Consider the following 15,399-nt stretch of genomic DNA (forward strand, 5'->3'; position numbering starts at 1 on the left):
GCTGAGAGAAAGTGTTTTCTACATTTCCTTTTTAATTTACTTGGCTGGATTCTTGGAGGTTATATTAATTAAAGAGTCACTTAAGTGAAATATTTAATGGGACTAAGTTAACATTCTCCTCTAACAATGAACAGTGATAAATTATTCTGAGGAAATTAGAGTTTCAGTTAGGAAGGAGAAGGGAGGATAAACGTTGGTATTCACAGAACCTCAGAGGTGAAAGCTACCTTAGGAGTCCTCTGGCTTAGCTGGCTACATGACACTTCTGGTCTACAATACCCAGACACGGCCTTTCAGCCTATGTGGGCACCATGAGCAAGAGAGGACTTAATGCTGCCTGAGGAGTTCGCACCCTTTGCCAACACCTCTATTATGATGAAAGCTATAAGTAGCAGGGAAAGGAAACTTCACTTGTCTGGGGGGTGGTGATGGGCAGGGCAGGATTCCTGAAGGAAGTAATGCCTTAGCCAAGTCTTAGTTGTGTGGTAGTTAGCCAGGCAAAAAAGGGAAATGGCATTCTCAATTGAGTGAATCATAAATTCAAAGACAGAGCAGCAGAAGAAAACGAGGTATGTTAAGAAAAATTTGTACATACTTGAGCATGGCTGGAGCATAGGGTGTGTGAGGAAGTGTGAAAACTACTACAGATGGAGGAATGCAGGGACCAGAGGTGATGGGGAACATGAACTGTAGGCAGGGAAGTAACATGGTTAGATAGAAGGGACAGCTCTCTCTGGCAGTACTGTGGAAGACAGTTTGGGGAGCCTATGGAGCCTGAGACTTGTCAATCCTGAACATAATTAATACCCAAGTGTTCCAGTAAATACTGATATTGAAAGCAATAACGTAATACTTTTTTTTCTTAAAGGCAGAAAAATTAACTAAACATTTTTCTCTATAACTGGAATTATGCTATATATGTTGGCCTCTAATTTATTTTTTTTACTCACTATATCGAATTCTTTGTCTACCACATGATATGTGAAAACATTCCAAATATGAGTTAGACAACTGAGTCAAATGATCTACGTTAAAGAATCTACTTACATCCTTTAGAGTAATAATGTTTGGATGTTGTCCATAACGAAGAAGAATTTCAATTTCTTCTGTAGGGTCTCTCTTGCTTTTATCAATAATCTAAAAGGCAAATATTTATCATAAAATCTCATGAACTATACAGTATAAACGTTAAGTATTTACAGCTACAGGCTTAGGTGTTATTTTGTGTAAACACTGTATTTATAAGCCATTTATCAACCATTTTTATTCAAGTACCTGGCCAGACTGTCTAATCAAAATTTGAAAGCCAGTCTTGATATAGATGGCAAGGCTGTAAAGTAAACTCTACGCCATGAGTCACATTCAAACCAGGTCTGTCTAGTTTAAGTTTTTAGCAAGTTTAGGATTTAATAAAAACTCAAAAGCCTCCAGAAAAGGTACCAAGAACACAGTTAACGTATCTTTCTTCCAGCCTTCAATGTCTTACACCTTTGGGAACGCAGTTAACTTTAAAAAAAAACAAAAATAAGATTTATTTATTTGTTTATGTTTGGCTGTGTTGGGTCTTCGTTGCTGTGCGTGGGCTTTCTCTAGGCGGCAAGTGGGGGCTACTCTTCATTGTGGTGCGTGGGCTTCTCATTGCGGTGGCCTCTCGTTGCGGAGCACGGGCTTCAGCAGTTGTGGCACGTGGGCTTCAGTAGTTGCGGCTAACAGGATCTAGAGCGCAGGCTCAGTAGTTGTGGCACACGGGCTTAGTTGCTCTGCAGCACGTGGGATCTTCCTGGACCCGGGCTCGAACCCGTGTCCCCTGCATTGGCAGGCGGATTCTTAACCACTGCACCACCAGGGAAGCCCTCAGTTAACTTCTAACCCCTATCAATACAGATAATTAAGAGCAAGATGTATTTATAATATCACCGTTAGCATTTGTTTATTGAATTTACTTTCTTTAATAAAATGCTTCAATGGAATATCCCATCAGTTGTAAGCTACTTATAAAAAATTAACAGTTATGTAGAACAAACTTTATTTTTGAAGCTAGGCAGAAAGCTAAGCAGAATACCATACCTAGAATTCTACTTGGCTAGAATGAAGTTTAATTATTACAATAAAGCCCTTTAAAATACTAATTTAGCTTTCCAACTCTTTTATGTCACCTGCTTCTTAAAAATACTTCTCTTAACGTTTTCATCTGTTAAAGTAACATTATATTTTTAAAAAGGCAACAAGGACTTCCCTGGTGGCACAGTGGTTAAGAATCTGCCTGCCAGTGCAGGGGACACGGGTTCGATCCCTGGTCCAAGAAGATCCCACAAGCCGCAGAGCAACTAAGCCCGTGTGCTACAACTACTGAGACTGCACTCTAGAGCCTGCGAGCCACAACTACTGAAGCCTGCGTGCTCTGGGGCCCATATGCCGCAACTGCTGAAGCTCGCACGCCTAGAGCCCATGCTTTGCAACAAGAGAAGCCACTGCATTGAGAAGCCCACACACCGCAACGAAGAGTAGCCCCCGCTCGCTGCAACTAGAGAAAGCCTGTGCAGCAACGAAGACCCAATGCAGCCAAAAAAAAAAAAACAAAACTGAAAAGAAAAAAGAAAAGGCAACAAGTTTTCCTTTCATTTCATCCAAAATGTAGTCTGAAATAAATTTTGTGACCTTCATACTTTCAGTTTTAAAACAGCTTAGTAATTATGTATGCAATAAGTACCCAAACGCTTCAGCATCCTAGGAAAGAGCTTGCAACTCTCAATATGAGCCAAATCTGCTATCTGAAATGGATTTAGTTGTGAAAACAGTTCTTTATTTGGAGAACAGGTAAGTCAAACATACAGGCGTCCACTGTGATCAACTGCAAATGATAGTGTAGAATCAGGCAAATGGATGATTAAGAAGAAAGGTCCATGGAATAGACATGCTGACTCAAGGGAGATGATTTGGGGTTAGTCTTTTGAAAACCAGAACACATTGGGAGGTTTTATTTTATTTTTAAAAATTTATTATTTACTTATTTTTTGGCTGCATCACATGGCTTGTGGGATCTTAGTTCCTGGACCAGGGATTGAACCCGTGCTCCCTGCAGGGGAAGCGTGGCATCCTAACCACTGGACCACCAGAGAATTGCGGAGGTTTTATTTTGGGCAACATTCTCTCTGATCTGCTAATCTTGAGCCCAGCTTACATTATATCCATAACTCTGCTTGTGAATCTTAGATATGTAGTAATTTCAGTAGAATCAAGTGCTGGGATTGGTTTTAGGGATGTAATTTAAGTCACAAGAATCCACATATAGCTGGAGGATGTTCTCAAGGTTTTGGTATACTGCTCCTGGTTTCTATAATTTGAAGGGGGCCTCAGGACACTTCTGCTTTTTTCTGATGTGTTTATGGAGGCAAGATACATTCTTAGATTGCCTACCAAGTACATTATTCACGTTCTCTCCTTTCATGTGTGCAGTTTGAAAATTTCTATGTACCCCACATTTCACTGAGTAGAAGAGCAAATTAAAATGTATTTCTATGGTTCATCCTTATAACTGACAGAATGCCTTACAGACACTGATGACTTTTTAGAACAATTACATCCAAGTTTAAGATAGCAGCAACCATTTTTGGGTGTGTCCTCCCAGATATTTGCTATGCATAAATAAAGCACATTTATTTTTACTTTTACACAGTAAAATCATATTAGATCTAGATAAATGGACAGACTGGTGGAAGGATAGAAGTAATAATAATTAATGCCACTTTCCCCACTAACTAAACACGAGCTACCCATAGTTATAGACTAGTTCTAAGGCTCAAATTAAGTTGAAAGCTTTAGACATTACTTGAATTGTTTGTGATGGGAGAGCAGAGGCATCCAACTCAAGAAGTGAAAAGGCAGAAACTTGAATATAGTATTTGTTCACTTATAACTAAAGGTTTGGACTCGAACTTTATTATAGAGGTATGTGCCTTGGTTTTTGGCTTAGAAAATCTTTACTGTCTTAGGATGCTTGACGAACTTAAAACAGCTAATGATAATATATTTTATGACAGTGGTTCTTATTCTTTTATTGGTTCACAGATCCTTCTAAATGTGAAAGGTGGTATGAACATTTTTGCCATAAAAATGTAAACATACAAAATTTGGCATATAATTCCGAGGAACTCCCTGACATCTTGACCATAAACGGGGGACTTCTGAGAGTACACGGGGTGCTACTAAAAACCAGGTCAGGTGTAAAGTGGTACTGCCCTCCGCAAACTGGATGTATGCTGCCTTACCTTTTGAGCTCATAGGAGGATCTATGGTTCCAGATTAAGATCCCTGAAGATCACTAGCCAGACATTTATATCACCTTACCTTTTTATAACAAAAGGCACACTTACCAAAGAAGACTGTAATTTTTAACTGGTACTAGCATGCATGAATAAGAACTGTTAGAGGTGCATTTGAAATCTAAAAACACTTACCTTCACTGCAAACTCCATGTTTGTGGCTTTATGTATACATCTCTTGCAAACGGAGTAGGAGCCAACCCCAATATCTTCTTTTACTTCATATCCATCAGTAAACTGAATACTGTTCCTGTGTAACTGCTACAAACACAATTATAAATTGATGAAGAGCCCTGTAATGACTTTGGTACATTACATAATAGGGAAACATGTTACTCAGCATGCACTGTTGGCCTTAACTATAATATAAATGAATTTAGTAAAAATAAAAATGAATTTTTCGCATATATTCTTCTACAACTGTGCATTTCTGAAGTGTCTACGATACAATGCACAGCAAGAAATATGCCTTTAAAAAAAGCTTATGTTGAAAAGAAAAAACTGAATATGTACAACAAGAAACACAGAGCTACGTGATAAGGGGCCGACAGCCTTGCCAGTGGTTATGCCCCATTCTACTCCCCAAACGGCTATAGGTCTTTGAAATACCTTTGCAAACGGGGAGACATTTGAAACCTCTGGTATAGAAGAAAAGATTTAGGAGGATTCAGAATTAGAACATCTGGATTCGTCTCTCCGATGCACCGCACAGAAATCATAAACATACATTCTATAGAATTCATCACATGCTTGTCATAGTAAAAGGGACAGACTATTTCAACATGAACTTTGTTCAAAAAACAGTGCTTAAATTGGTTTTCTAGAAAGTGGAAAGCAAGATAACTGACTTGTGAAAAAAACTTTAGCGCAAAAGCAACTTAATCATCAAGCAAATTCAAGCACTAAGTATACCCTAAAAACAATTCAGTGCTTCAAAAGATGTATCTAGTTCCCTCTATGATTAAGAAGATGAATTAAATTTATCTTTCCATGATACTACGATGGGAAGAAATAAATCTAATGGTTTGTACTATTTGTGTTCCTCTAATAACATTTAATTTAGCAGTGCAGTCGCCTGCTACAAACACACACACTCAGAAACCTGCTTCTGTAGCTCCTTTTTCTCCCACTCTGATCAACAGATGGGATAAGGAGGGAGGTACCCTAGGGCAGTATCCATAACCATTTCTTCCTAATGACAATGGGGCTCCAAAAGAACAAGGACACAAAACTTGGAAAACTTAAAATTTAAGTTTATTTTTATTTCTTATATATTTCTATGGCAGAGGTTGGCAAACTATGGCCTGTGGGCCAAATCTGGTTCACTACCAGTTTTTGCTAAACAAAGTTTTATTGGCACACAGCCATGTTCATTCATTTACATACAATCTATGACTGCTTTTGTGCTACAATGGCAGAGTTGAGTAGTCGCAACAGAGATCCATATAGCCTACGAAGCCTCAAATATTTATTATCTGGTCCTTAGAGAAAAAGTCCGCTGACCCCTGTTCGAAAGTATCAGTGAACTAGGAGACCTCAGCTCACCACAGCTGATCTAACAGAGACAGAGGATGAAACAAATTAGGCCCAATAAACATTCTAAGGCACAGGAGACGAGAGACAACAAGATGGTGATACTTATCTCAACTCTCTTAGAATTCTACTTTCAAGTCAGATAGGTATCCAGGATTCTGGCGCATGCAACCTTTTCAAAGGTATATGAAAGGAGTTTCTAAGAGTAATGTCAATGATATAAAATGTATTTTAAGCTGCTCACTTAAGGTCAGCAGATCAAATCTAACATAATTATCCACACGATGAACTGTATCTTACAACACTTCAAATTTAAAATTACTTAGACATTCACTCACCTGAACAATTGAGTGCACACCAACTGTCTGCATAGCTTGGCTTTCATCATCTGAGGTAATAGCAACAAAACTAAACCCCCGAAAAAGCTGATGTGCATTAGCACTAGGTGGAATGCCAGGTGAATCTGAAAAGAATAATAAATTACTAAGAAAGTAATTGCTTTGAAAGGTAATTAAGGGAAGAATTGTCAACATTATGAGCGTTCTCACTTATTCTGGAATTCCACTTCTCAGGTATCCAGTGTTTCCAGGATAACTAAGTAAGGCACTGTATCAGATCTGTCCTGATGGCTTATTGCCATCAAAACTCTAACATCCTAGTCCCTCAGAGCCCAGAAAATTGCTAATTCATTTGAAGAATATACTAAATTAATGAATTACTGGGTTAATATATTCTAAATTAGCACTGTCCCAAAGAATTTCCTGCAGTGATGGAAATTTTCTTTATCTGTGCTGCCCAATACAGTAGCCCCTAGCCACATGTAGCTACTGAGAATTTGAGATGTGGTTAGTGTGACTAAGAAACAAAATTTTTAATTTTAATTAATTTAAATTTAAACAGCCACATATGGCTACTGGCTACCACATTGGACAGTGCAGCCCTAAATAATAACCTAACAATGCTATGGCTCCCGGTTAGGGGGAGATATAAGGTTGATCTGCAGATAATTTAGGAGAAAGGGATTTAGTCCAGTGGTCTCAACACATAATGTCAGAATCTAGAAATCTAAACTGAAGATAAAATTATTATACATGTAAAAGATCAAATTTATATATATATATATATATACACACACACACACTAGGACGATCACAGTACGTAGTCCTTAAAATGTTTGATGACATGACATGTATTGTTATTCAAATTATTTATGTGGAATCTACTGGCATTAACAAAAACAGAAAAATACTTTCACAATACAGTTAATGCTCACTAAAAAAGAAATAATACAAGTATAATAATATGTTATTCATAAATATAAACATACAATTAGGCATACTAATATTTATAAACATACTATAAAGGCTAAAGGCAAGCAAAAAACAGGTAAATCTACTTAAACATCAACTCCACATAAAGTTCTCTTTTAATATCAGCTTGATATTCTCAGCAATATATATTGTTTAGTGAATTCTACATCAATGTGACAGTATTATACTGAAGACTTCTGCTAAGAGAACCTATCTGGGCAGAATATAATATAGAACTGCTCTATTCTAAGATTTTTCCTCTATCAGGACAAATTGTATTGAGAAAGCAAAGTAAAACATTACCATATATCATCAGTTCTATGCATATCACTGTCTATACATTTGATAAAATTCTGTTCATGTGTTAATCCAAATTTCTAAGGCTGCCTTACAAAAATAAACACCCATCAATGCTTAATATAGATTGTTAGACTTTTGGCTGTAAAGCTTTATAGCAAGGTTTGAATGATACACTCTATGGGAAATACACGCAAGTACATTTTCTATTTATTTGCCTGTCAATGATAAACCTGGGATCTGATACACCTAAATGAGAGAACATTAGAGTGAAAAACACCATTATGTATAATGCACACACTAATGAATGAAATACAACTTACCATTTCAAAGATCACTTCTCTAATAGTCACTGTTTGTGCAATTTTAGGATAAAGCCTGATACAGGATATGAATCATTTTGAAGTTATCACACCTCACATGAAGTTTAAGTTATGTTTGGGATTTGAACTTTGTAAGTACTTCCAGAATACCATATAATATTAGAATTTTAAAGGGCACTACTTATGCTGTAGTATTTCATGTGAACATAGCTACAGGTAAATAAACGCACAACCAAATAATTTTTTCACACAAATTGTATGGAAGTTTAAGGTACAACGTAATTTGCTAAAAGATTTAACAAGGATCTTAACTTCTATAAAATGCTGTAAAGGATTTACTAATGATCTAGTTATTACAGCAGGGGTAGTGTATGAAGGGAAAAAATGAGGACAGTATATAGAGTTATACTAGATAAGATTTTCTGATTGAACAAGAAAAAAATATATATTGTCTTATATTTGGGTTTTCACGTTTTCTCCTTACCTTTGGGAGTTTTCGCAGTAAACTCAGGATCAAAATAGAAAGTATCTTCAGGCCTGCCAGTTGCAGGTTTAAAAGGTGGATGAATTTCTCTTCTATACAGTTTCTGGAGGAAAAATAAGAGACTTAGACATGTGTTAATTATAAAAAAAATTTCAAGCAAGTTTTCATTCTATACTTACATTCCAGTCTATTGTTGAGAAAAATGAATGTCTTTTAATTTCTTCAACTCCATCTGGTCCTGCGCCTATCAAAAATTGACTAGTTTTGATTAAATGGTAATTTTATTTCAAGGATAAATATATATATTGTTTATTCAGTCTTCACTTTTAACATTTGTCCTACTATTTCATAATCCCACAACAAACACAAATATCCATCTCCCCCCTAGAAAACAAACGCCAACAAACACACAAAAGAAACAAATTAATTAAAAATTTTACCTAATCTGTTTGCAGGATTTCGTTTGAAAAGCATTCGTAAAAGACTCTGGGCTTCAGGACTCAAAAACTGTGGCATCCCAAGTTTGGCTCTAAATAATAAATCCATATATTTTATGTTTTGGAGGTATCTGTATTTTATTTTTAAAATAAACTTTTAATTTTAAGATAATTATGGATTCAAAATCAGAAATAATACAGAGAGAGCCTACGTACCCTTTACCCAGTTTCCCCCAGTGGTAACACCTTACAAAACTATAGTGTGATATCACAACCAGGATACTGACACTGACACAATCCACTGATCTCATTCAGATATCTCCAATTTTCACTGCACTTATTTGTGTGTGTGTTTAGTTCTATGCCATCTTTTAAATTGAAGTATAGTTGATTTACAGTATTACATTAGTTTCAGGTGTACAGCATAGTGATTCAGTATTTTTGTAGATTATATTCCATTTTAGGTTATTATAAGATAACAGCCATAATTCCCTGTGTTATATTGTATATCCTGTTGCTTACTGATTTTATACATAGTGGTTTGTATCTGTTAATCCCACACCCCTAATTTGTCCCTCGCCCCCCCTTCCATCTCCCCTTCGGTAACCATACGTTTGTCCTCTGTATCTGTGAATGTTTCTGTTTTGCATATACATTCATTTGCATTATTTTTTGACTCCACATGTAAATGATATCATACAGTATTTGTCTTTCTCTGTCTCAGTTATCTCACTTAGCATAATGCCCTCAAGGTCCATCCACATTGCTGTAAATGGCAGAATTTCATTCTGTTTTATGGCTGAGTAATATTCCATTGTGTGTGTGTGTGTGTGTGTGTGTGTGTGTGTGTGTGCGCGCGTGCGTATGCCAAATCTCCTTAATCCAATCATCTGTTAATGGGCACTTGGGGTGCTTCCATGTGCTGGCTATTGTAAATTGTGCTGCTATGAACACTGGGGTGCATGTATCTTTCTGAATTAGAGTTTTCCCATCAACAGTGTACAAGGGTTCCCCTTTCTCCACATACTCTCCAACATGTGTGCTTTTTTTTTGGCCACACCGCGCACCTTGTGGGATCTTAGTTCCCCAACCAGGGATTGAACCTGGGCCCTCGCAGTGAAAGTACGGAGCCCTAACCACTGGACCGCCAGGGAATTCCCATCCAACATGTGTTATCTGTAGATTTTTTTTTTTAAAACATCTTTATTGGAGCATAATTCCTTTACAATGTTGTGTTAGTTTCTGCTGTATAACAAAGTAAAAATATGGAATACTTCACGAATTTGCATGTCATCCTTGTGCAGGGGCCATGCTAATCTTCTCTGTATCATTCCAATTTTAGTATATGCGCTGCCAAAGCGACCACTATTTGTAGACTTTTTGATGATAGCCATCCTGACAGCTGTGAGGTGAAGTTCTATGCCATTTTATTACATTTCTAAGTTCCTGTATCCACCACCACAGTAAAGGTACTGAACAGTTCAACACCACCAGAATCCCTCAAGTGGCTCCTTTATAACCACACCCAGCTCCCTCCCTCCCCAATTCCTAACCTCTGGCAACCACTAATGTATTCTCCATTTCTATAATTTTGTCATTTTAAGAATGCCATGTAAATGGAACCATATAGTATGTAACTTTTTTCATGCAGCATAATTCCCTTGAGATTCATCCAAGTTGTTGTATTAATAGTTCATTCCATTTATTTATTTATTTATCTATCTATCTATTATATTATGTATTTGGTTGCACCGGGTCTTAATTGCAGCACGTGGGCTCCTTAGTTGCTGCTCCAGGGCTCCTTAGTTGCAGCAGGTGGGGTCCTTAGTTGCGGCTCATAGGCTCCTTAGTTGCGGCTTGCTGGCTCCTTAGTTGCAGCACATGAACTCTTAGTTGTGGCATGCATGTGAGATCTAGTTCCCTGACCAGCGACTGAACCCGGGCCCCCTGAATTGGGAGCATGGAGTCCTATCCACCGCACCACCAGGGAAGTCCCAGTAGTTCATTCATGTTTATTGCTAAGTAGTATTCCATGACAAGGATATTCCACAGATTATCCATTTATCTGTTGAGGGACATTTGGATTGTGTCCAGTTTGGGGCTACTATGAATAAAACTGCTATGAGTATTTGGGTCTAGGTTTTTGTGTGAACACAGAATGTTAGCCCCAAATCTTCTAATGAACTTCTTCATTTTTCAGAATTTGGTAAAAAGCACTACTGTAAAAGTAAGATCATCTGAGTCTTAGTTCTGGGTCTGTTACTAAGAACTTTGTGACCTTGGGAAAGCCAATCCCCTTGAGTCTGTTACCAGTTCTTCATGAGCAAGGGGATTGGATGTTAGATTAATGGCTGCCGAACTGTAGACTTGGAACCCTTTCTCAATAGGAATTTAAGAAATCCAACATTTAAAACATTTAAAAGAACATGTGCTTCACACACCTATTTTTTTCCTCCCGTTCCCTTTAATAGCCCTCCAGGGAAGGGGAGCTGGTGGGAAAGGGGTCTGTGGAACATCTAAGATGTCTGTGGCACACAGTCTGAAAACCACTGGCCTGGATGAGCTTGAAGGTCTGTTTCACTTCTAATATATAATTTTACTCTTTTTCTCAACCTACAAATTAAGGAAACCAATGATCCTGTAAGTATGAAAATAATAACAGAGCTGGAGAAAATGGCTAGCAGAGAAATTTCTATTTCAGAAATAGATCCATTTATTATTCAGTGAGTTGTTATTGAAGCTACTATGTGCTAGACACTGCTTAGGATATGGAGATAAAGACAGCCCCCCCCACAATCAGTGGGGAAGACAGATATAGATAATGCTAGTACATTAAGAGACAAATTCAGAAGGACACATGTAAAGAGTGCTAAGGGAACAGTAGGGAATATCTATTTTAACATGGGAGATTGAAAAAGGCCTTAAATGCAATTTAAAGGTTGAGAATCTATTCGTTTGGCCAGTGTCCCCCAATATTTTACTAAATAATATTAATTTCCCTAGACACTTAGCAACAACAAAAAAATATTTCATGATCCAGTGAGTTTGTGGAATGCTATCTATTATACCCCTTGTTAGAGACATAAAAATAAAATACGTTGCATATAAAAGGCCGATAAATTTAGAGTAATGAAATCAGTATTTTTCTAAACATTTGTTTTTAGCACCTCTTCTTCAGAGAATACCTATTAACATCTTGTAGAATTAGCATTCTGTTGAACGACAGAAACGAGGGGAAACACTGCCGTATTTGGTAACAGGAATATAGCAGAGGTCTTTAAACAGTGGACTAACGGACCAGATTTATTTTCAAGAGGGAACTCCAAGGGAAGTATAGAATGATCTGGAGTAGGAAGCGGTGGTAGGCAGTGAGCAATCTACTTAGAAGCTCGGCCCTATAGTGTGGGCAGGAGATCACCATGGGTAGGAGATCTGAGAACTGTAAGCAGTGCAATGCAGAAGGAAGGCTGGGACAGTGAAATATTTCTGAGAGTGAATTTGGTGAATACCTTTGTATGCAAGAGAGGAAGAAGTCAAGAATGATTTCTGGGTTTCTGGCTTAGGAGATAGGGTACATGGAAAAGCTGTTAATTGGGAATACAAGAAGAGGAACAGAACAGCGAACAAAGATAAATTTAGTTTAAAAATGTTAAGTCATGCAGGGGAGTAAATGGAAATAAAGGTCTGGTGCCTGGTAAATTAAGGTAAGAAAGAGTGATTTGGGAGTAATTAAAATGTTCAATAGTTATTGGAAAGACTGATGTCAGTCAGGAAAGTGAGTCCAGGCGGGGAGAAAAGCATATCAGAGATGGAACACTGGGTAACGAGAACATTTAAAAGGTGGTCAGAAAAAGAACAATTTGGGCATTAAAAATAATGAATGCAATTGGCTGAATCACACTGATTATTAAATCCCATGACTTTGTTATAGTGAAAAAGGAAAAGGAAAAAGCCAAAACTAACATAAAAACCCAACTCATCGGACATCACCCCCCACTGGGGCTCATCTTGTTTGAGCCTTATTTCAAGGTAACTAAATAGCCCTAGTTGATGAGGAAAAGCTCATTGTTTTGGAAAATACCAGCTAATAAGTGAAGGAATAACAGTAATAGAAAATACACAATTTAAAATCCCTAATAAAATAACTGTTTCAAGTAATGATTATCAGTGGATGAAACTATTAGATGAAAACCTGACAGGGAACTTTACAATGGAGGGATCAGCTGTAACCATGGGAATTCATCACTTAAAGTGGGGCAACATGGTGCTGTAAGCCTCCTGATGTGATGCAATAGGGTGCAAAAGCACGAGCTATGAAATAATGTTGCCAAAAAAGTTTAACCAAAAACAGGATAAAGTAACAAGTGAAAAAACATCACAAGGAGAATAAAAAAACTTCACACTCCTGGGAAAAGACTAATTATTATGTAACCATGGTAACAAGAGAGGCGCCAGAACCATTCAATTGATCAAAGACAACTTGCCTAGGTGAACAGAGTTTTTTGTTTTTGCAAACCAACGAATCAGTAACTGCTCTTCATCTGTGAAAATTAGCCAAATAAGAATGAACTGACGCCAATAACCACACCTGAGTGCCAAGAGTCCCACCCAAGTAACCATACTTACAGATGATGTCGATTCATTTTAGGCCCTGAAAACCTGCCAATTCTTGAACTCCACCCTTCCCCAAAACCCTATATAAGAACAATGGTCTACTCTGCTTGGAGAGATTCTACTGGACCAGCACCGCTTTCCCTACTATAGTAAGCAATACAATCACCTTTATGCTTTTTGTTTCAGATATTAAGAAGTGGTCTCATCTTTTAACAAGATAAATTCAGAAAGTGAAATTCTATAAAAGTGACATGGTTTCTACAAGTAAATGGCAGGGGAACAACAGGGGTACACTGTTCTAGATGAACAGAAGCTGAAGAAATACAACGAAAGGATATGTGCAGACTTGATTTGGGATACAGTTTTGGAGAAAACCTGAAAAATCTGGTTAAGGATTGGTATTAGATAACTATTACCAGTTTACATAAGAAAATATCCATACATTTTAGCAATGCAAACTGCAGTAGGTGAGAAATGACATGTCTGGAATGCTTAAACTATTTCAGTAAAGAAGAAAAAAAGAAAGGAGGAATAGACAAAGCAAATGTGGCAAAATCTTTATGACTGTTGAATGTGGGTGATTGGTATACGTATGTTCACTGTATTATTCTATTTTAGCGAATTTACCCTTGAAATTTTTCATAATTAAAAAGAGAAAAGCAGGCAGAGAAGGAATGGTCAAGCAAAAGAGACCAAAAGAAGAATGGTTAGAGAGGTGGGAGAAGCAGATGAAAGTAGGAAAAATGAAGGGGGGAGGGGGTGGCCAGCAGTGTCAAATACTCCTCAGAGAGACCTTCCTTAAATGTCTCATCTAAAATGATTCCTGCCCCTGCCCCTTCCCTCAGACTTCAAAAGTACCCTGGTTTATTATCCCCACTGCTCCTATTACTACGGGAAATTATTATATTTATTTGTTTAAATATTAATTCCTTGTCTCCCCCACTAGAATGCAAGCTCAGTGAGACCACAGAAGATCTTGTCACTCTTGTTCACATTGCATCCTAAGTACATATAGAAAGACCTCAATCATCTGTTGAATGAATTGCGTGAACAAATCATACAAAGAGTCACCTTTCTGACAATCTGCCACTAGTTTAAGCAACCAGGAAATTACTGATGACCATAGTGAGAGAATGGAGCGGTAGAAATGAACGACAAACAGGTTATGGGATAAAAGCAGCCAAAAAAAAAAAGTAAGAGAAAGCACAGACGACTCTTTAGAGGCTTTTTGTTGAAAGAATGCAGGAAGATGCTGCAGAAACTTGAAAGATAGGCCAAGTCAAAGAAATGGTTTGTTTTTCTCAACACTAAAGTGTGTCTATTAGCTGAAAGGAAGGGGCCAGAGTAGATGGAGTGATGAAGGTTCACTGAACATTCATTTGTATAGCAAATATTTTTCAATGTTTTTTATTGTGAAGAATAACATAAAGTGCAAAAAACAAAACCAAACCTCCCAAACCCAAAACCAAAGTACACAGCTCCATGATTGACCACAAAGTGAACAGTCATCTGGCCAAGAAATATAACATTGCCAGAACCCCTCATCCAATGTAACTACTTTCCTGATTTTGCCGCAGGCTTCTGCCATCTAAATAGGGATCCTAAAAACTATGCTTTAGTTTGTCTGCTTTTAAAACTTTATAAATAGGATCATCTGTGTAGTATTCATTCTTTTGTGTCTGAATTGCTTTTGCTCAACATTCTTGTGAGATTTACCCAAGTCATTGTATGTAACTGTGGTTTGTTCATTTTCTTTGCTGTATAGCACACTACACCCACGGGCAAAAGGCTTCAGCCTATTTTTGTATGGCTTTTGAGCTACAAATGGTTTTTACATTTTAAAAGTGCTAGAAGCAAATAATAAAAAATACAAATATGTGACAGAGACTGTGTGTGGCCTACAAAATCTAAAATATTTATAGTCAACCCCTGCTGTATTCCATTGTATGAATATACCACAATTTATTAGTCCATTCTTCTGTTAACAATCTAGTTTCTACCTTTTGGCTATTATAAATAATGCTGCTATAAATATCTGGGTACTTGTTTCTTGATGTGCAAGTACCTTGATGCATAAAA

The 15,399-nt window shown here is 37.3% G+C and overlaps 1 protein-coding gene across 5 annotated transcripts in view; it reads right to left on the reverse strand.

Moving 5' to 3' along the window:
- RPS6KA3 (ribosomal protein S6 kinase A3) overlaps positions 1–15,399 on the reverse strand; it is a 110,135-nt gene that overhangs the window by 16,867 nt on the left and 77,869 nt on the right. For all 5 annotated transcript variants that reach the window (XM_082680774.1, XM_082680777.1, XM_082680776.1 and 2 more), the window contains 6 exons: positions 8,710–8,798; positions 8,449–8,513; positions 8,270–8,372; positions 6,194–6,318; positions 4,458–4,583; positions 1,048–1,137 (listed from right to left, as the gene is read on the reverse strand). In XM_082680774.1, coding sequence (XP_082536900.1) covers positions 1,048–1,137; positions 4,458–4,583; positions 6,194–6,318; positions 8,270–8,372; positions 8,449–8,513; positions 8,710–8,798 — 598 coding nt within the window. The remainder of the gene's footprint in view (positions 1–1,047; positions 1,138–4,457; positions 4,584–6,193; positions 6,319–8,269; positions 8,373–8,448; positions 8,514–8,709; positions 8,799–15,399) is intronic.

Source organism: Grampus griseus, assembly GCF_964374135.1.
Source record: "Grampus griseus genome assembly, chromosome: X".
Classification (NCBI taxonomy): Eukaryota; Metazoa; Chordata; class Mammalia; order Artiodactyla; family Delphinidae; genus Grampus; species Grampus griseus.